General features: G+C 52.4%; 1 protein-coding gene across 2 annotated transcripts; it reads left to right on the top strand.

Annotated features, from left to right (window-relative positions):
• Positions 1,698-21,023, top strand: HAPLN3 (hyaluronan and proteoglycan link protein 3). 2 transcript variants are annotated; one of them, XM_018066470.1, is made up of 5 exons: positions 1,698-3,224; positions 10,976-11,156; positions 14,759-15,127; positions 18,266-18,568; positions 19,220-21,023. In XM_018066470.1, exons 2-5 carry the CDS (start codon positions 11,033-11,035, stop codon positions 19,504-19,506), a joined length of 1,083 nt encoding a protein of 360 aa, XP_017921959.1. In that variant the 5' UTR covers positions 1,698-3,224; positions 10,976-11,032; the 3' UTR covers positions 19,507-21,023. The 2 variants fall into 2 exon arrangements, with proteins under 2 accessions (XP_017921959.1, XP_017921960.1); XM_018066471.1 differs by lacking the exon at positions 1,698-3,224 and having other exon boundaries at positions 10,810-11,156.

Genomic DNA, 21,674 nt, shown 5'->3' with positions numbered 1-21,674 from the left:
GCTCTAGGAAAACAGGCGGAGGCAGCTGGTTTTCCCCTTCGGCAGTTTCCATTTTCTTTGCCACTGGAACGGTGGGCTGGAGGAGCTGTTAGAAACTGAACCTAGGCTGCTTCCAGAGCCGCGGGAGGCCCCAGCGTGGGGTGCAGTGTGGGATGGGGGCGGTGGCAGGGCTCTGCCAAAGGGGCGAGGTGCTGCTGGCCAAGCACACTGGTCCTGGGAAGCCACTGACAATTTTACTCCAGGGCTGGGAGGAAACTCCGGGGGTACCCCTCTTCCCACTCCCCACCCTTAGCAAGGAGCCATCCGGAAGTGGCTCCTGTGTAGGGGGGCACCCTGCAAGCCAGTGATCTGCAAGGGGGGCTGCAGATAAAGGAGGGACTGACTACCTGGGAGAGGGGCATATGCGACCACCCCTTAGTCTTGGGACCCAAGATGGGTTTTCCTGAACAGACTTCGGGAGTGTGCCTTGACACATTTAGGCAGTGTCTGGGCTGCAGATCTGGCCATGTGGCTGCCAAAGGGAGGGTGTGGTTTTGTTGGAAAATCATCAGGGAAATTAGTCTGGAAGTGGCTCCTCCCCTGGAACTTCTTGGCTGGGCTTCTTGGCTGGGCAGGGACAGAATAAAAGGCGCAGACTGTGGTCTCTGAATGAACTGGGAGGGTGGGGTTCCCCATCCCTGGGGGCTGGGGTTCCTTCCCATTTCAAAGCTCTCCTCTGTGGAGCTGCATTGTCTGGGTCTGGAGTCTCTCTGGGTGGTTACTGACTTTAGGACTCCCTCCTAGAAGCATATCCTACCACCAAACTTGTTCAGGCCTCTCCTGGGGACTGAGCGTCTTTTCTACCCTGCATCTCTGCTCTGGGATGGTTCCATTCCCCCAGTAAGTCCCATTTGCAGTAAGTCCCAGGAGTCCCACTTGCAGAAGGGAAAACAGAGCTTGACTCCAGTCTGTCAACTTGTCCCTCTGTGGCATTGGATATTTCCTGCTGGCCAGTTTCACTGGATGGCTGGCCAGGTGGCAGGTGGACTGGTGGGCAGTAGTCACGAGCCTCCACCTGGTCCAGGAGACCCAAGGTGACTCTGGAATTGCCTAAGCCACCTCTCAGTCCCTTCTTTTGCTCATCTTTGCAGCTTTGGATGTGTTGGCCCATAGCCTTCTGAAAGTCCCCCTCCTGGGACCCTAGATGAGGGTTCCTTCCCTCCTGACCCCTACTGTCCTTGACTTCTCTTCCTGGGCAGCCAGCTCCCTCCACTTCCAGAGCCTTCACCATCACCTCTATCAATTATGTTTTTTATTCCTGACCACAGTCCTGAGAGCCACCTCTGAGATTTTACCTGCTGGCCATCCCTGCCACTGGCCAGGATGTTAAACTTGCTTTGCTGTAACAAAAGTGATCTTCCCTGCTGTCCATCCTCTCCCTACATGTGTGGCTGTCAGCACTGGGACCTGTTGACTTGCCTCTCCAAGGAGTCTAGACACCTTTTCATTCCTGGTTTAAATATAGTGGAGTGATTAGGAGCACAAGGCCTCAAGTTGGAGAAAAGTGAAAACGTTAGTCGCTCAGTCATGTCTGATTCTTTGTGACCCCATGGACTGCAGCCCACCAGGCTCCTCTGTCCACGGGATTTCCCAGGCAAGAATACTGGAGTGGGTTGCCATTTCCTTCTCCAGGGGATCTTCCGGACGTGGGGCTCGAACTTGGGTCACCTGCATTGCAGGCAGATTCTTTACCATCTAAACTACCAGGGAAGCCTCCAAGTTGGAGACTCTGGGTTCAAATCCTGGCTCTGAGTGATCTTGGGCAATTCACTTAAATCCCTCTGAGCCTCATTTCCCACCTGTAAAGCGGACATAAGAGGACCAACTCCCTGGCCTTGGGTTGGATGGAGAGAATGTACAGAAGCACTGATGCAAAGCCGGGCTCATCAGGGGCCTCGGAAACCCGGGTCATTGTCACCAGAGCTTGCAAGGGTTTCCTGATTGTAACTTACATCCTACTCATTCCGCAGTCCCCTCCGTTCTGTGCCCAGGCTTCTGACAGCTCTCCCTTGGGGAGGAAACGGCACTGGTGCCCTTTTGCCCATCAGGCTGGCATTCACTTTGGGTGCAGTTTAGTCCACCATGGAGAAGGGAATGGCTACCCACTCCAGTATTCTTGCCTGGAGAATCGCATGGACAGAGGAGCCTGGCGGGCTACAGTCCATGGGGTCACAGGAGCACACGACTGAGCACACACACTCTACTACAGCAGCTCTTTGTGCTCTGAGATGCTCCTGGCAAATCACACACACACATACTGTCAAGGTGCATTTAGGAAGAGGTTCCGGGTTCAGTGACCGCTTGGTCGAGGCGGAAAGATCTCCTTAGGCTTGGCTGCTGAGGAACCACTGGGGCTTCCAGACCAGGCCTCCTGTTGGCATGGAGGGAAAATTAAACACCCAGCCCAAACAGGCATCCCGGGAGCTGGCTGCCTGATAGCTGTCCTGACAGGTCAGGATTCTAAAGCCGAGTCACCCGTTAGAGGACCAGGCAGAAGCCTGATCGCCCCTGCAGGCTGCTGGGAGCACCATCTGCCCATCCTGTGTTCCCCCTTCCCGCTCCCAGGACTACTCACTGAAGCCCCACCTACTAGGGGCAGCCTCCCCGTGCCTGATGCTGAGTTAGCCGAAAGGCAGATTTCCTGACAGTCAAACTAGGGCAGGAGGGATGTCAGCGCCCCTTTGCCTTCTCTGGGCGAAAAGCAAGTGAGAGCGGTCACCCCTCCCCCACCTGAAGGTGGGAGTCGGCCTTAGCCCAATCGCAGTGTGGAGGTGGGGTGGGGGGAGGCTACCCCCTGCTTAGTCCCGTTGCTTTTGGTAAACCGGCGCGTTCTAATGAGACCCTCTCTCTGCGAACGCTCCTTTTCCACGCCCCTGAATATGACAGCCTCAACTCCTGGGCACTCCCTTCACCGCGCGGCCTGCCAGATGCTCCGCAGGTTGGGGTGGTCTCCAGGCAAGTCTGGAGGCCGCCCAAATCTGTCGCACCTCCTCCGTTTGGGCCCAGCCCAAGGGAGGGAAAGGGGCGTGTGTTCCTTTAAGGGGCTGGCCCGGCGGGAGCGCGGGGGTTCGTCCGCAGCCGCTTCCCTTCTGGCCATTCAAGATCCCTGAGTCCGTCTGCTTCCTCCGACCGGATCAGCCCCGCAGCCCGGAGCGTTCGAGCCGTCGAGGAGCCGCCTGGGGACGGTACGTAGCTCAGGGGTGGCCGGGCTCCTGGGGCGCCCTGTGGACCAATTCCTCTCTTCTTGCTTTCTCAGCCCCACGCTTCCCGGGCAGGGTTGGGGAAGCCGGCAGGAGGAGTGAGCCGGGCCCCGTGGGGCCGGGGCCGAGTTGTGATCGCCGCCGCCGGTTGGGGGCGCCCCGGGCGCCCGCGGGTTCAGAGCAGCGCGCGGCGTGGGCTGGCTTGCGTGGGACCCTTGTGCCTGGACCCTGGTCGGTGAGGAGGCCAATTCAGAGGGAAACCAGTGGCCTCCGAGACCAGTTCCCGGGTCTCCTCTCTCCCACCGGGTCTCTTCGCAACTCATCCCGCAGCCTCCAGCACAGCGCCCCAGGCACCGGGCTCTGCCCCGAGGCATCTGTTGGATGCTCATCTGTTGGGGGCGGGAGCGGGGACGGGCGTCGGGAACACTGCGAGGGGCTGGGGACACCTCCTGAGGCAGCGGGCGGGTGGTCTTCTGCCTGCCTGCTCTGGCCCTCAGGGCAAGCGCAATGGATGCTCGTGGGTTTCAGGCCTGGGTTCAGTGGGGTTTCTAATTTAGGGAACAGTCGGAGCGCGCGGAGAGTGAAGTCCTGGGTGGGAGATGGTATCCTTTAGGGAGGAATTTAGGGCTCCTGAGCAGCCAGGAAAAAACAAACAACAACAACAACAACAAAAACCCAAAAAACAGCGCCGGACACTTGGACCCAGTTCTGTCACCAACTCGCTGGGTGGCCTTCAGCAGCCTGTGACCCGATCTGGACCTTGACTCCCAGCGCTGACCTCCGGAGGGCCTTTTGCCCTCTGCCGCAGGAGGAGGTGACCGAGAGGCGGCCTGGCCCCTCTCCCACAGCCCTGCATGAGCCAGCGGGCTGGGAATGCCGGTAGGAAACACCTCCGGACTTCTACTTTCCGGGAACCGCAGGTTTCAAAGGGCTTGGGGCACCGAAGTCAAATTCCTCTCCGGGCGCGGGCTGATGGAGACCTGGAGGGCAAGGCTGCCCTCTGCTGGTGTCAGGGAGACGTGTGGTGTCCGGTGGTGCAGTCGGGGTACTCGGCTGTAGCTCATCTTCCTAACAAGTCTGGGTTCAGCTTATTCTGATGTGCGGAGGGGTCCTAAGGCAAGTGGTGGCTGGGAAAAGCAAAGGATGGGTCGTCAGGAATCAGGGAATCCACACATCTTGTTTTGGTCACTCTAATACATTAGTGAGCTAGGGGGAAAAAAAATCACTCCCAGACCAGAAACTAAGCTGTTTTGGCTCAGAGCTTAGTTTCTGAACCGTGAATTACCTTATGCATGACTGGTAAGAACCCTGGGGGAGCAACCTCCGTATAACATGGTCTGGTGGTGATTTTTTTTTCCCCCCAGCTCACTAATATATTGAAGTGACCAAAACAAGAGTTCTTCACCATTAAAGAGCAAACCTCAGCAATGCGTGAATTCCTTAAGATAAATGCTGTCAGTCCTGCAGAAAGTGCCTTTCTTACTGATGTCCCTCACTATTTGAATGCTTGCTATTCACTGTCCAGCGCTCAAGAACCAAATAGATTTGAATAACACAGCATCCTTCCCTGTCCAGATTTCTCAAACTCTCAGTATCCAAACTCTTGCCATCCCATCTGAAGGATGTGAGAGATTTGATGAAGGAGGAGCACTGGACTGCTGGTTTAGCTGCTGAACAGAACTTAGCATAAAGTTTTCTGATAAAAGTAGAAACCAGGGACTTCCCTGGTGATCCAGTGGTTAAGAATCCACCTTCCAATGCAGAGGACGCAGGTTCGATCCCTGGTGGGGGAATTACATCCCACACACCTCAGGGCTATGGAATTCTCCTGGCCGGAATACTGCTCAGATGGTATTGAATCTGCCTGCAATGCAGCTGACCTGGGTTGACCCTTAGGTCTGGAAGATCCCCTGGAGAAGGAAATGTCAACCCACTTCAGTATTCTTGCCCGGGGAATCCCCTGGACAGAGGAGCCTGGTGGGCTGCAGTCCATGGGGTCACAAAGAGTTGGAGATGACTGAGCGACTAGCACTACCCCAGGGCAACTAAGCCTGCAAGCAGCCACTAGAGAAGCCCACAGCTAGAGAAGCCTGTGCATCACAGCTCGTGAGCCCACCCGCTGCAACTAGAGAAGCTCCTGTGCACCACAAGCAGAGAAAAGCCTGCCCAATGGAAAGAGACCCAGCGTAGCTGAAAAACAGTGGGAAACAGCTGGAGAAGTTGCAAAGATATTTCCTCTGTGTTAAAAAACAAAACAAAACATTTAAGAAGATGACTTTACCCTGGGTCAGACTTTTAATTTTGGTAAACCCAGTATCTTTTGGAATCCAGTGCCCGTAAGAACCCACATCCTGAAGGAAGAAGTGTTTGCCCAGTGGTGGGTGAAAGCTGCAAAGCGCGGATTGACCTGCTGGTTTTTTCTCTTTTCAGGATTGCTCTTGTTTCTGTTAGTGCTCTGGTTACAAAGTTACATGTGTTTTGAGCTGTTGAGTTGTTTAGTCTGACTCTTTTGTGACCCCATGGACTGTAGCCCCCCAGGCTCCTCTGTCCACGGGATTTCCCAGGCAAGAATATTGGAGTGGGTTGCCATGCCCTCCTCCAGGAGATCTTCTAGACCCTCTAGACCCAGGGATCGCACCTGTGTCTCTGGCATCTCCTGCATTGACAGGTGAGTTCTTTATCACTGAGCTACCTGCGAAGCTCCTCTTTGTGCGTAGGCTGCTTAGATCCGAGTCATCAAGAGGCTTTGTGGATATCACCTGGGGATTCCTCTTGGACAAAGAGCAAGGCTCACAGTGTCCTGTCATGCACAGCACACAAGGCAAGTCTGGGCTTTGGGCTCCCTGCAAAGAGGTCTAAGAGCACAGTGGATTCTACCCCTCAACTTCCTTCACATCATTGCTTCGTCTCCATTAAGAGCTCCTAACTGTTCTGAAAACAAGAATGTTTCCTCCACATTCCACCACTCTTACAGGCCAATGTTTTTCTTCTTTGCCCTCCCTTCCTCCTCCTTTCTCTGGTTTTGCTGTATCCCTCCCTTCTAGTTCCTGTACACAGGCATTCTTAGGGTCACACACTTACAATCATAGCAGAGTGGCAGAAGCTGTGTTCTGCTTTGTCTACCCTAAATCATACCCTGTGCACTTTCCACGTTGCTGCCTGATGACCATACTCAGACTTCCAAATGCCTGCTGTCAACTCTGGTCTCGCAGCCCCAGAGTCCGCTTTCCATCAGCCGCTGGAGGGATTTTTTTAACATGTAGGTCTGATCCTAAAGCCTAAAGTCTTTGTGGCTCCTCTGCCTAAAGCTACTACTAGCACCCCAGGGCCTTGAGGACAAAGGACAGGCTGCTGAATCTGACACCCAGGAGCATCTAGACACTGGTCCTTCTGTCCTCCTCTCCCAAGTTTCAACCAGAGCTTTGGCAGGAAGCAGAATTCACCCTGGATGTTTCCAATAAAGACTCTCTAATGATGGCTCAGGGGTAAGGAAACTACCTGCCAATGCAGGAGCCACGGGAGATGGTGGGCTTGACCCCTGGGCAGGGAAGATCCCTTGGAGAAGGAAATGGCAACCCACTCCAATATTCTCGTCTGGAGAATCCCGTGGATAGAGGAACCTGACAGACTACAGCCCATGGGGATGCAAAGATTTGGACCCAGTTGAAGTAACTGAGTACTTCAATTACCCAATTGAAGTAATAGAGTTTTGCCAAGAAAATGCACTGGTCATAGCAAACACCCTCTTCCAACAACACAAGAGAAGACTCTACACATGGACATCACCAGATGGTCAACACCGAAATCAGATTGATTATATACTTTGCAGCCAAAGATGGAGAAGCTCTATACAGTCAACAAAAACAAGACCAGGAGCTGACTGTGGCTCAGATCATGAACTCCTTATTGCCAAATTCAGACTTAATTTGAAGAAAGTAGGGAAAACTGCTAGACCATTCAGGTATGACCTAAATCAAATCCATTATGATTATACAGTAGAAGTGAGAAATAGGTTCAAGGGACTAGATCTGATAGACAGAGTGCCTGATGAACTATGGAATGAGGTTTGTGACATTGTACAGGAGACAGGGATCAAGACCATCCCCATGGAAAAGAAATGCAAAAAAGCGAAATGGCTGTGAAAAGAAGAGAGGCGAAAAACAAAAGAGAAAAGGAAAGATATAAGCATCTGAATGCAGAGTTCCAAAGAATAGCAAGGAGAGATACAAAAGCCTTCTTCAGTGATCAATGCAAAGAAATAGAAGAAAAGAACAGAATGGGAAAGACCAGAGATCTCTGCAAGAAAATTAGAGATACCAAGGGAACGTTTCATGCAAAGATGGGCTCAATAAAGGACAGAAATGGTATGGATCTAACAGAAGCAGAAGATATTAAGAAGAGGTGGCAAGAATACACAGAAGAACTATACAAAAAAGATCTTCATGACCCAGATAATCACAATGGTGTGATCACTCATCTAGAGCCAGACATCCTGGAATGTGAAGTCAAGTGGACCTTAGAACGCATCACTACGAAAAAAGCTAGTGGAGGTGATGGAATTCCAGTGGAGCTATTTCAAATCCTGAAAGATGATGCTGTGAAAGTGCTGCACTCAATATGCCAGCAAATTTGGAAAACTCAGCAGTGGCCACAGGACTGGAAAAGGTCAGTTTTCATTCCACTCCCAAAGAAAGGCAATGCCAAAGAATGCTCAAACTACTGCACAATTGCATTCATCTCACATGCTAGTAAAGTAATGCTCAAAATTCTCCAAGCCAGGCTTCAGCGATGTTCAAGCTGGTTTTAGAAAAGGCAGAGGAACCAGAGATCAAATTGCCAACATCCCCTGGATCATGGAAAAAGCAAGAGAGTTCCAGAAGAACATCTGTTTCTGCTTTATTGACTATGCCAAAGCCTTTGACTGTGTGGATCACAATAAACTGTGGAAAATTCTGAAAGAGATGGGAATACCAGACCACCTGACCTGCCTCTTGAGAAATCTGTATGCAGGTCAGGAAGCAGCAGTTAGAACTGGACATGGAACAACAGACTGGTTCCAAATAGGAAAAGGAGTACATCAAGGCTGTATATTGTCACCCTGCTTATTTAACTTCTATGCAGAGTACATCATGAGAAATGCTGGACTAGAATAAACACAAGCTGGAATCAAGATTGCTGGGAGAAATATCAATAACCTCAGATATGCAGAAGATACCACCCTTATGGCAGAAAGTGAAGTGGAACTAAAAAGCCTCTTGATGAAAGTGAAAGTGGAGAGTGAGAATGTTGACTTAAAGCTCAACATTCAGAAAACGAAGATCATGGCCTCTGGTCCCATCACTTCATGGGAAATAGATGGGGAAACAGTGGAAACAGTGTCAGACTTTAATTTTTTGGGCTCCAAAATCACTGCAGATGGTGATTGCAGCCATGAAATTGAAAGACGCTTACTCCTTGGAAGAAAAGTTATGACCAACCTAGATAGCATATTCAAAAGCAGACACATTACTTTGCTGACTGAGGTCCGTCTAGTCAAGGCTATGGTTTTTCCAGTGGTCATGTATGGATGTGAGAGTTGGACTGTGAAGAAGGCTGAGCGCCAAAGAATTGATGCTTTTGAACTGTGGTGTTGGGGAAGACTCTTGAGAGTCTCCTGGACTGCAAGGAGATCCAACCAGTCCATTCTGAAGGAGATCAGCCCTGGGATTTCTTTGGAGGGAATGATGCTAAAGCCGAAACTCTAGTACTTTGGCCACCTCATGCGAAGAGTTGACTCATTGGAAAAGACTTTGATGCTGGGAGGGATTGGGGGCAGGAGGAGAAGGGGACGCCCGAGGATGAGATGGCTGGATGGCATCACGGACTTGATGGACGTGAGTCTGAGTGAAGTCTGGGAGTTGGTGGTGGACAGGGAGGCCTGGCGTGCTGCGATTCATGGGGTCGCAAATAGTTGGACACGACTAATGACTGAACTGAACTGAAGTGACTGAGCACACACACGGCGCTTTCAGTAAGCAGACCAGCAGGGCAGGAATGAGGGGGAGGTATGTGCGGCACTAGGCTCGTGTGCAAAATTTTTTATTTTTTCCTCAATGTGGACCATTTTAAAAGTCTCTACTGAACTTGTTACAACATCGCTTCTATTTTATGTCTTGGTTTTCTTGACTGCCAGACGTGTGGGATCCCAGCTTCCTGACCAGGGATCAAACCCACACCCCCAAATTGGAAGGTAAAGTCTTAACCACTGGACCACCAGCGAAGTCCCCTCATTTGAAAATTTAAGGGAGGGGTGTGTGCGTGCCAAAAATCTCAATGATCAAGACATAATATTTTGATGCAATACAAATAAAATTGAATCAACAATCTATAGCCCTTGGGCCAGCTGCCTGTTTTATCTGAGTGTCCACTTAAACTGTAAGAACCCCCCAGAAGTAGTCTAGCATGGCATAAAAAAATGTTTTTTAACCTCTACCTCCACAGGCGTTTCTGGACTGAAACAAAAGCTTTGCAGTGCAGGACTCATCCTCACTAACCATGAATGCACCTGATATTTTCTAGTCTAGTCTGGTCTGTTCAATGTCATTTTAAAATGCTGCTCACAACTTTTCCAATTCAACCTTGCAGTTTGAAAAATGGTGATACTGTCGTATGGTCCTGCTTAATTTTTTCTGCAGTCTTTTCACTGCCTCCTAATTCCTGCTTGGGCTTCCGTGGTGGCTCAGTGGTAAAGAATCTGCCTGCCAATGCAGAAGACATGTGTTTGGTCCCTGATCCAGGAAGATCCCCTGGAGGAGGGCATGGCAATCAACTCCAGTATTCTTGCCTGGAGAATGCCATGGAGAAAGGAGCCTACAGTACATGGGGTCACAAAAGAGTCTGACATGACTTAGGGACTAAAAAACGACAATAAATTCCTGCTTAGGATTTGTTGGCTTGCCTGTTGCCCATCTTGCCTGCAGAGTGCAGTCCTCTGAGAGCAGGGACCTCATCTTGCTCATCACCGCTGTTACCCGGCCGCGAGAACGGTGCCTTGCATGCCGAAGCTGCTCTATCACAGGGGTCCCCAACCTCCAGGATCTAATGCCTGGTCATCCAAGATGGAGCTGATGTAGTATTAATAGAAATCAAGTGCACAATAAGTGTAATGTGCTTGAATCATTCTGAAACCATCACCACCCCTACCTCCACCCTGCCCTAGTCCATGGAAAAATTATCTTCCTTGAAACAGGTCCTTGGTGCCAAAAAGGTTGGAAAGTGAAAGTCGTTCAGTCGTGACCAACTCTGCGACCCCATGGACTGTGGCCTACCAGGCTTCTCTGTCCATGGAATTCTACAGGCAAGAATACTGGAGTGGGTAGCCGTTCCCTTCTCCAAGGGATCTTTCTAACCCAGGGATTGAACCCCAGTCTCCAGGGACTAAACCCCAGTCTCCTGCATTGCAGGAAGATTCTTTAGCATCTGAGCCACACACACACACACACACACACACACACAGACACACACACAGACACACACAGACACACACACACACACACACACACACACACACACTCTCACACACTCCAGGGGATCTTCCTGACCCAGGGATCGAACCCTCGTCTCCTGCTTGGTAGGCAGATTCTTTACTGCTGAGCCACAAGGGAAGCTGCTAAATTCCTGTTGATTGAACGAATGAGTAAGTTGGTCCCTGGGTCCCACTGCAGACTTCTCTCACTGGCTTGTTTTTCTCCTCCCAGTTTGCCCCAGGCCCCAGCCTTGTCTGGACACCCTGGCGCTGCCCGGTGTGTGACGCCATGGGCCTGCAGCTCCCGATCCTGCTGCTCCTGCTGTGCTGTGTCTCCGGCCTGCCTTTCTACAACGGCTTCTACTACTCCAACCGTCCCAACGGCCGGAACCTGGACAACGGCTACAGCGAAGGTGGGTGGCCTCTTGGCTCGGCTCTTGGCTCGGCTCTTGGTTTGGCTAGGTGATGAAGGCGTCTCCTGGCCCCTGCAAGGTCCGAGTTGGGTGGGGGCTCGGGGTGAAGCCAGCAGTCCTGCTCCCATCTGGGCCTGTGCAGTGGTCCAGCCTTGTTGCTAAGATGAGCCAAAGGGTGGTTCTGTTACTCCATGTCTACTGGCCCCTTAGATATGGAGGGCTTCCCCGGTGGCTCAGTCAGTAAAGAATCCGCCTGTAGTGCAGGAGACCCAGGTTTGATCCCTGGGTTGGGAAGATCCCCTGGAGGAGGAAATGGCAACCCACTCCAGCATTCCAGCCTGGAGAATCCCATGGAAAGAGGAGCCTGGTAGGCTACAGCCCATGGGATTGCAAGAGTCAGACACGACTGAGCGACTAAACCAACAACAACCCATGGGCGTGGAGCTGAATGCACTGTAGCACAGTCAATTTTGCTTTTTATACTTTCCCCAAAGTCCTGCCAGTTTTTCAAAATTCCACTTAAACGTGACTTCCCCAGGTTTTCCCAGTGGAAAAGGGGTTTGGAGTTAGGGAGATGTGTTTGACTCTCCATTTTGCCACTTACTAGCTATGCGGCTTTGGGCAGGTGACCTTTTTTTAAACTTTTATTTGCGTTTTTTTTTTTTTTTTTTTTGTGGCATTTCTTCCCCAGGCCGCATGTTTCTTTTTAAATATTTATTTATTTATTTGGCTGTGCTGGGTCTTAGTTGTGACACTTTGGGATCTTTAGTTAAGGCATGTGGGGATCTAGTTCCCTGACCAGGGATCGAAGCCAGGCTCCCTGCAATGGGAGTGTGAAGTCTTAGCCACGGACCGCCAGGGAAGTCCCAGGGCCATAAAGTATTGTTTTTTTGGTTTCTTTGGGGATATCTTTTTCTTCTGTCCAGCTTTCTCTTCTGGTTTAGGAATAATCAGACCTTTTTCGGTAAGGATCATCTGCATGTGACAGGGGAGCTTAGGTATCGGTTGATCCAACCCTGAGCTCGCTAGTCCTGTCCCGCATCTTTAGAGGCTTTGTTCACCAGGACATGCTTGATGACCAGAGAGTCTACATCTAAGCTCTGAAGTCTGGAATCACTCTCTGCATTTCTGAGCATGTGCAATAAAAATTCAGCACTCTTCTTGGGCCACCAACCCTGCACCCAGCCCCACTGTTTGGCCTGGAAACACCTATCAACACCATTGTAATGATGGAATGGCACAGAATATGTTTAAAGTGACGTTTTTCAGATACTTGGTGGCTTTCTGGATATGCATACCCTTCATGGCCTGGGTGGTTTCATGAGTGTTCTTAAAAGAAAGTGAAAGTCGCTTAGTCGTGTCCAACCAACTTTTGTAACCCCATGGACTGTATAGTCCATGGAATTATCCAGGCCAGAATACTGCAGTGGGTAGCCTTTCCCTTCTCCAGGGGATCTTTCCAACTCAGGGATCGAACCCAGGTCTCCCGCATTGTGGGCGGATTCTTTACCAGCTGAGCTACAAGGGAAGCCCAAGAATACTGGAGCGGGTAGCCTATCCCTTCTCCAGGGGATCTTCCTGACCCAGGAATTGAACTGGGGTCTCCTGCACTGCAGGCAGATTCTTTACCAGCTAAACCACCAGGGAAGCAGTGTTCTTAAAGTGAACATGAAAATTTGAACCTCTTGATTTTGTGCAATTTTCTGGGTCAAGTGAATAGCAAACCATTTTTAGAAGTGACTTCAGGCCAGTTACTGGAAAAGCCAGGTGACTTTTTATCAGCAGCTTTATGCACCTACTATGCATCATTTCCTAGGTCATATGAGCCTCATAGAAACTTGGACACAGGCAAGGAGTCGTTAGGTATGGCTGTTTTTCAGCATGAGATTCTCTGCAAGGAGCCTCCCTGTCTATCCCTTGCTTACTCCTAGGGTTACCCCCCATTTCCCTATGTACCTCTAAGGTCTCAAGTCCAGGCCTAAGGCCGTGAGACCATGAGGCCCCAATAGGAAGACTCAAGTGAGAGATGGGCCAGTCTTGGCCCATAAATCTGGTTCTTGTGGCGCATGTTAGGCTCGGCGTTTATTTGTCCTCCTGAACCTGACTGCAGTCTCTATAAGTCCTGGCCTCATCTCACCTGTGTCTCTAGGTGTTTGGGAAGAGTCGTAGTGGACAGCTGGACCGAGTGAAAGGCAGGCTGTGCCCTCTTGTGACCAGTGTGTTAGAGAAGGAGACTCAGATGAGCCTGACTCCCCCCGCACTCCCATCTGAGGCGCTCTTACTGCCAGCTGCACCAACTTGCCTTTTGCTTTTCTTTTTTTTTTTAGCTGAACCATGTGGCATCTTAGTTCCCTGACCAGGGATCAAACCCGCCTCCCCCCACTGCCACCGCAGTGAAAGGGTGGATTCTTTTTTCCCCCCATTAAAAAAATTTAAATATATTTTAAAAGTGAATAGGACAGGGAAGTCTGGTGTGCTGCTTTCATGGGGTCATGAAGAGTTGGACATGACTGAGCGACTCAATAACAACAAAACATTTTTACAGTGTTGTATTGCTGCCGCTGCTGCTGCTAAGTCGCTTCAATCGTGTCTGACTCTATGCAACCCCAGAGACGGCAGCCCACCAGGCTCCCCTGTCCCTGAGATTCTCCAGGCAAGAACACTGGAGTGGGTTGCCATTTCCTTCCCCAATGCATGAAAGTAAAAAGTGAAAGTGAAGTCACTCAGTCGTGCCGACTCTTAGCGACCCCATGGACTGCAGCCCACCAGGCTCCTCTGTCCATGGGGTTTTCCAGGCAAGAGTGCTGGAGTGGGGTGCCATTGCCTTCTCCATGGTTTCTGCTATACAACACAAATCAGCCATAATTATACACACACCCCCTCTGTCTCTAGCCTCCCTCCCCTCTCCACATCCCATCCCTCCAGGTTCTCACAGAGCACCAGAGATAGCCTCCTTGTGCTACATAGTAACTTCTCATCTGCCGTCCATGGACCATCAGGGAAGTCCACCAGTTCTCATCTGCTGCCTAACAAGCCTAGTGGTTTAAGACAGCAGCCATGTGCTTTGCTCATGGTTTCATGGGCCGGCGTTTTGGGCTGGGCTCTGTCCCTTCTGTCTTGGCTGTGCTCACTTAATTGATTGTGCCTGCGGTGGGCGGGCAGGTCAGCTGGGGGCTGGTGGGTCTAGGATGGCCTCAGCTGGGAGGGCTTGTCTCTGCTCTCTGCATGTTCTCACCCTGCAAGGGAGCCCAGGCCTTGTTCTGATGGTGGTTGGCAAGGTTCTGAGGGAGGGAGGCCTCAGCAGGGCCCCTGGAGCCTCGACTCCAAACAAACACCTCAGGACACTCACTTCCCCCGTGTTCATTTGGTCAAAGCAAGTGGCAGGGCCAGCAAGGATTTCAGGGACTGGGGGTGGTTCATAGAGTCACTTCCTGAAGGAAGGAGTTGTGAAGTCACATTAGAGTATGTGGGTACAGGGGCGGTGCAATCTAGGACTCCTGAGCCTGGCGGGAGCTGGGGGTGAGGGTGAGGGAAGGGGTGGCCCCTGCAGGACTACCGATGTGCCGCCGGAGGTTCCCATCTGCACCCGCCTCTCCCCTCAGGCATCTTCAATGGAGTGAAGCTGGTGGTAGAGACGCCCGAGGAGACCCTGTTCTCCCACCGAGGGGCCAACGTGACCCTGCCCTGCCGCTACCACTACGAGCCGGCCCCGGCCTCTCCGCGGCCTGTGCGCATCAAATGGTGGAAGCTGTCGGAGAACGGGGTCCCGGAGCAGGACGTGCTGGTGGCCATTGGGCTGAGGCAGCGCACCTTTGGGGATTACCGAGGTCGGGTGCGCCTGCGGCAGGACAGAGCGCGGGAAGTGTCGCTGGAGATCTGGGACCTGCGGCTGGAGGACTACGGGCGCTACCGCTGCGAGGTCATTGATGGGCTGGAGGATGAGAGTGGTCTCGTGGAGCTGGAGCTTCGGGGTGAGACCCTGACGGTGGCTTGGTCCTGGGGGCTGCAGGGAGAAGGCCCTGAGAAAGCATCTAGACCTCTGTGCTTCTGGCAGATAAAACATCCAATCCTCAGAACAACCCCACGACGAAGCTCCTGTTATTCTCACCCTCAACGTGTGGATGAGAAAACGGAGGCACAGAGAAGTCAAGTCACTTACCTAGGGTCACACAGCTCATACATGGCTGAGTAGGGGTTTGACCACAGGCAGTCAGACTCCAGAATCCACTGCTCTCTACTCCCTCTTGCTCACGTCCTGTTCAGAGAGAGGGAGACAGGAGGTGATGACACAGCTCGTTGAGTCAGAGCTGAGATTTGCACAGGGTTGGCAGGTGACACAAACAAATGAGGCAGCCCGGGGTGGGTGATCCGGAGTGGTGGGGACGGGGGCCACTCCTGAGCCCTCCTACTCAGGCCCAGCTGATGATGCTACACCGGAAGCAAGCCCAGTGCAGCCCGATTTTCTTTCTTTCTTTCAAATGTTTACTTATTTGGCCACGTTGGGTCTTAGTTGCAATGCAAGGGGTCTTTGTCGTGGTGCATGGGCTCTAGAGCAATTGGGCTTAGTTGCACTAAGGCATGTGGGATCTTAGTTCCCCAACCAGGGATCGAACCTGTGTCTTCTGCATTGGAAGGCGGATTCTTTATCCCTTGGACCACCAGGGAAGTCCCTGCAGCCAGATTTTCTGATTTGACATGAGAAGCTTATATTCGTATGTGAAACCTCTGGATTTTAATGTAGAAATTGCCTAATTAAAAACAAAAGCAAAAACAACCAGTGCTGTCCAAAGCTGCCAGCTGTGATCTCCACACGACTTCTGCCTTCTCTGACCCTGGGCCGGGGCTGTGTGTCCTTAGACCTCTCCTACCTGGTAGGGAGTCACTGGGAGGGTATAGAGGGAAGGCTGATCTGACTCCATGTCCACCCCGTCCCAGCTGTGGCACCCCAGATCGGTGCCTTCCCCCCAGAGCTCCAGTCCTGTCACAGGTAAAATGAAGAATAAGGGTACTTCCTCCTTTACCTTCTTCGAGGAGATGAGGATAGAATGTGGCTCAAGAGATTGTCAATCAGAGGTGGACCTTGCCACCAGCAGCCACCTGCCCAGTCCATGGGGCTTAGATGGTGACCCAGAGGGGCCATGTTCCTTGTCCCTGATGTTGGGGATGGTGTGGGATGTGTGTGAGCTGGTCAGAGCCAGTTGTCTGGGAACCACAGGGGCAGCCTAGAGAAGCAGGGAGTCCTCACTTTTTTGGGGGTACACTTTTTATTTATTTTTTATTAATTTTAATTGGAGTGTAGTGTCTTTACAACGTCGTCCTGCTTTTTGCTGCCCAGAAGAGGGAATCAGCCATATGTATTCATGTATCCCCTCTGTTTTAGGTTTCCTTTCCTTTTAGGTCACCACATAGCACTGAGTAGAGTTCCCCATGCTGTACAGCAGGGTCTCATTAGTTTTCTGTTTAATACATAGTAGTGTATATATCATACAGTGTGTATATGTCAGTCCCAATCCAGGGAGCTCTCACTCCAGACCCTGCCTTTGAATAGCGCCAGTCCCAGGCCCTAGGGACACCCCTTCTCCTTAAGGTTTCATCTGACTTGATAGAGAATGAGCCCAGGGGGTTTAATATTTTTTATTACAGTAAAATTTCAAACATGGAATTTTGAGGGAGCCTGTGGCACCTCCCAGACCGTGGTACCAGAAAGCCCCCTGCCTGGGACCTCCCTGACCTCGAGCCTCCTTTAGTAAGACCTTTTCCCATCCCTTCTCTTCCCCTGGGGCCTCTCTGGTGGCTCAGACGGTGAAGAATTTGCCCTCAATGCGGGAGACCCAGGTTCGATTCCTGGGTGGGGAAGATCCCCTGGAGAAGGAAATAGCAACCCACTCCAGTATTCTTGCCTAGAGAATCCCATGGACAGAGGAGCCTGGCGGGCTACATGCATAGGGTCACAGTCAGACATGACCGAGCCACTGACACTTCCACTGTCTTCTTTCCTCTTCCCCTGAAAGTCGTCTGTCACATGTGGGAAGTTTCTTGCCTCCTCCTCTGAAGCTTCCGTATCAATGTTAACATAGACGATGAGGTCTCAGCTACTGAGTCAGAGCCCGACAACGCCTGTCTCCTGTAGGTGGCAGCACCTCCTCACTGGTGTCTTAGATCAGGCTGCAGTAACAAAACTGCCTCGGTGACCTCTGAACAACAGAGATTCATTCCACACAGTTCTAGAGGCTGGATGTCCCAGACCAGGGTGCCAGGTCGCAGACTTCTGTGTCCTCACAATGGTGGAAGGGGCTTGGGGTGTCTTTTTTTAAGGGTACTAACCCCATTCATGAGGACTCCACCCTCATGACCTAATTACGTCCCAAAGGCGCCATCTCCTAATACCATCATATTGGGCATTAGGATTTATTTATTTAGCTGCGCTGCGCGACTTTCAGGATCTTGGTCCCCTGATCAGGGATCAATCCTGGGCCCTGGCAGTGAGAGCACCATTTCCTAACCACTGGACTGCCAGGGGGAGTTCCTGGGCATTAGGATTTAAACATCTGAATTGAGACCATGGGTTTCCTCGGTGGCTCAGTGGTAAAGAATCCTCCTGCAATGTTGGCGACGTAGAGGACGAAGGTTCAATCCCTGGGTCGAGAAGATCCCCTGGAGATGGAAATGGCAGCTCACTCCAGGATTCTTGCCTGGAAAAATAGACAGGAGCCCAGTGGGCTCCAGCCTGTGGGGTCACAGAGAGTCAGCTGAGTGACTCAGCAGGCATACTGAGCCCATGGCACTGGGGTTCTTGGAACAACCCTGTGGGTTAGGTATTAACCCTGCTCTGTAATTGGGGATATTATTTGACTGACTCATTCATTCCGTTAACAAATTGGTAGTTTTCTGAGTGCTGCTGTGTGCCTGTCTAGCTCTGGGAGGGAGATGTAAAGCAGATACTAGTTCTGCATTGGACTTGGACAGTGGACAGGAGGTGACAGGTTTGTAGACCTTTTCTGAGGGACTGTGTGTGTGTGTGTTGAGGGAAGCCTCTTTCTCAGTGGAAGTGGGTCTCCCATCACCGGGCCCTGCCCACCCACTCAAGCCCCCTTTTCTGCCCTCCCCAGGTGTGGTCTTTCCTTACCAGCACCCCCAAGGGCGCTACAAGTTCAACTTCCACGAAGCCCAGCAGGCCTGCGAGGAGCAGGACGCGGTGGTGGCCTCCTTCGAGCAGCTGTTCCGGGCCTGGGAGGAGGGCCTGGACTGGTGCAACGCGGGCTGGCTGCAGGACGCCTCGGTGCAGTACCCCGTCACGCAGGCCCGGCGCCCCTGCGGAGGCCTGGGCCTGGCGCCCGGCGTGCGCAGCTACGGCCCGCGCCACCGCCGCCTGCACCGCTATGACGTGTTCTGCTTCGCGGTTGCCCTCAGGGGTGAGTGGACTGGCCAAGCACGGGCCCGCGGGTGGGAGGGCAGCCTCTGGGGGCCTTCAGTCCTCTCTGCCCACCCTGCTGGCACTTCCAGCTGAAGCCCTGTCCAACTGAGTGCCTCGATGCTGCTGCTTCACACCGATCATCGGTCTAGTCAATCATCCCACATCCCCTGAGGGCCTACTAGGTGCTGGTCATCGTAGACAGATAAAACACAGTCTGCCCTCACAAAGGAGCTCATTTCATGGGAAGATACATGAATAAAAACGGATCGGTTCAGTGCCATATCCCAGCTTGGCAGTTAGTAGGTGCTCAGTAAATGGCTGAGCAGATGAGAGACTCTTGATTGGTCTAGCAGTGGTGGGGCACCCACCTAGAGTAAAATTAGGAAAGGCTGGGCAGAGTACAGATCTGACTGTGGGGAACCCAGCACCATGGCAGGGGGGATGATGCTTTTGGAGAGGGGCTGAGACTTGGGAACGTGCCCCTGACAGTCTCCACTGCAGATGCTCCATAACATGGCAGCTCCCTAAGCGCAGAGAGTTAACAGGTCTTTTGGGGGCTGGGTGGTGGGGTCTGTATGGGCTGGCCTTGTCCCAGGCCCTCTCTGGCTGGCCCCTCTGCTTCTCTGTCCTCACGCCCCGCATCCCACAGGGCAGGTGTACTACCTGGAGCACCCTGAGAAGCTGACGCTGGCAGAGGCAAGGGAGGCCTGCTGGGAAGATGGAGCCCAGATCGCGAAGGTGGGCCAGCTGTTTGCCGCCTGGAAGTTCCATGGCTTGGACCGCTGCGATGCTGGCTGGCTGGCAGACGGCAGTGCCCGCTACCCTGTGGCTCACCCACGTTCCAACTGTGGGGCCCTGGAGCCTGGGGTCCGAAGCTTTGGCTTCCCAGACCCACACAGCCGCAAGTACGGCGTCTACTGCTACCGGCCACGCTAGCGCCAGGTCGCCCCCTCCCCTCACGAGCTGTATTTATTGAGTAGTTCGTTTTCCCTTGCAGGTTGGGGCAATTTTCATCTTGTTTTTATACTTTCCAGCTTAAAATTATTTTTAGATATTATTTTTTTGGTAAACCCCACAGATCCCAAATTGTCCCTTTACTCGGGTCCCTTTACCAAGGCTCTCACCCTCCTCGAATCCTCCTGCCTCTCTCCTCTGGGACGTTTGAGGTCCTTGGGTTCATGAGTGCTCTCTGCCATCACTGAATCCATCCCCTTTCCCAGCCCCGGGAGGCTGTTTCCAGAGCCAGCAGTGGCAGGAGGAGCCAGGGCTGCGACTCGTCCTCCGCCTCCGCCTGGGGACGAGAGGGCAGCCAGGTGGCTCGAGCTGGGGTTCAGGCCTGGTGTTCTCCTGACCCTCGTACTTCTTTGGGGAGCAGCTGGCCCGTGTCAGCACGGTGGAGGAGCCTGGGCGGGAGGTGGCTCCCTGGGCTTCCACGTGACATCCCGGGGAAGGGAGAGAGATCCCGCCCCATGTTTTCCTTCTCTCTTGGCTCCAAGGAGTCCTTGTTTTGTTCTCATTTTTCCCTGTTTGGTGAGTGGCCCTCAGGTCTGGGTACTATTTTGAACAATAAATGGTGCTGTGACCCCTCCCTCCATCTTGAGCCCTCCTCTGTGTTGTGCTCTTTTTTTAAAAAAAAAAAAAATTTGCTTCTTTACTTATTTGGTTGCACCAGGTCTTAGTTGTGACATGCGGGATTTTCAATCTGCATTGCAACAGGCAAACCTTTAGTTGTGGCATGTGGAATCTAGTTCCCTGACCAGGGATCGAACCCAGGCTCCCTGCAATGGGAGTGTGGAGTCTTAGCCACTTAACCACCAGAGAAGTCCCTGTGTCTCAGTCTTTATCTCATTCAGTCTTAGGGTCCAGCTCCCTGCAGGTCCAGCTCCCTGCATGGGGGATGGTTCTGTCCTAGACTGAAGAGGTCGCCTGGGTCTGTCCACTGGGGTGGGCAGGGAACGCCATGGGCTGCACCTTCAGGCTGCCTTGGTCTGGCCTGGCCTGCCTGTGTGTATCCTGCCTCAGGGACTGACCTAGCGGCTGGAGGCCCTCCTGGCGTGTTCTCCCACCATCCCACTCCAGGCTGTGTGTCTGCGTGGACCCAGCATAAGAGTGGGGGGCCGGAGGAGGCTATTCCTCACCCTGGTCCCCACCCCCACGTCAGCCTCAAGAAACCAGGTCTCCTGCTTCTGCACAGGCACACCGCTGCCAGCCACAGTCGGTCCTTCATTTAGCCAGGCGCTTCTCCAAGTGTGGCCCGGTGCCACCAGCGTCACCTGGGAATGTGTTTGAGATGCAACTTTCTGCACCTGACCTCAGACCCGCTGAGTCGAAAACCCTGGAGTGGGATCTCTCACAAGCCCTTTTAATGCAGACTCAAGGTTGAAAACCAATGACATAGCTGTGTTCCCAATGAATCAGTTACTTAATAAAAAGGCACAATTTTTGAGTTCCTACTCCGTGACCATCGCTGCATCTTCTACTTTTGTCCACGGATCCTTTCCAGAGCTGTAGGTAACCTGGGCACATAAAAATACTCACCAGCAAACACTCAACCACACAAGTACACACCCAAAGAGACATCAGCAGACTCACACTGACACATGCTAACCAGCACCAGTGTTGGTCCCTCAGTTGTGTCCGACTCTTTGTGACCCTATGGACCGTAGGCCGCCAGGCTCCTCTGTCCACGGAATTCTCCAGGCAAGAATACTGGAGTGGGCTGCCATTCCCTTCTCAAGGGGATCGTCCCAACCCAGGCATCGAACCCCGGTCTCCCGCATTGCAGGGGGACTCTACCGTCTACAACCAACATCAGACACTTCCACACACAATCAGCGCCCATTGAGCATGGGTGATGAGGGAGTGGCACTAACCTGACCTTCCAGGGAGGAGGCTGGTGGATGGTAACTGTCTGGCACACACAGCCCAGCTCCACTCAAGGTCTGTTGGGGGAAATACATAACAATTGAAAGCGTCTTCATTGATAACCTACAGCCTACTTACGGGCAGGATGCCCAGACCTTTGTGCTAGTGGCTAGCTAACCCATTTGACCCCAAAAATGTATAAACAAGATTCACTATTCCCAGACTGTCTGCAGTTCTTT

Source organism: Capra hircus, chromosome 21 (assembly GCF_001704415.2).
Source record: "Capra hircus breed San Clemente chromosome 21, ASM170441v1, whole genome shotgun sequence".
In the NCBI taxonomy this organism is placed as follows: Eukaryota; Metazoa; Chordata; class Mammalia; order Artiodactyla; family Bovidae; genus Capra; species Capra hircus.
The sequence above is the reverse complement of the archived record's forward strand: the minus strand, read 5'-3'. Positions and strand labels throughout refer to the sequence as shown.

Bases quoted from the DNA above. Each gene is read 5' to 3' on its own strand.
- HAPLN3 (XM_018066470.1), top strand. From the start codon at position 11,033: ATGGGCCTGCAGCTCCCGATCCTGCTGCTCCTGCTGTGCTGTGTCTCC. The intron at 11,157-14,758 runs GTGGGTGGCCTC...CTCTCCCCTCAG, and splicing joins GGACAACGGCTACAGCGAAG to GCATCTTCAATGGAGTGAAG. The intron at 15,128-18,265 runs GTGAGACCCTGA...TGCCCTCCCCAG, and splicing joins CGTGGAGCTGGAGCTTCGGG to GTGTGGTCTTTCCTTACCAG.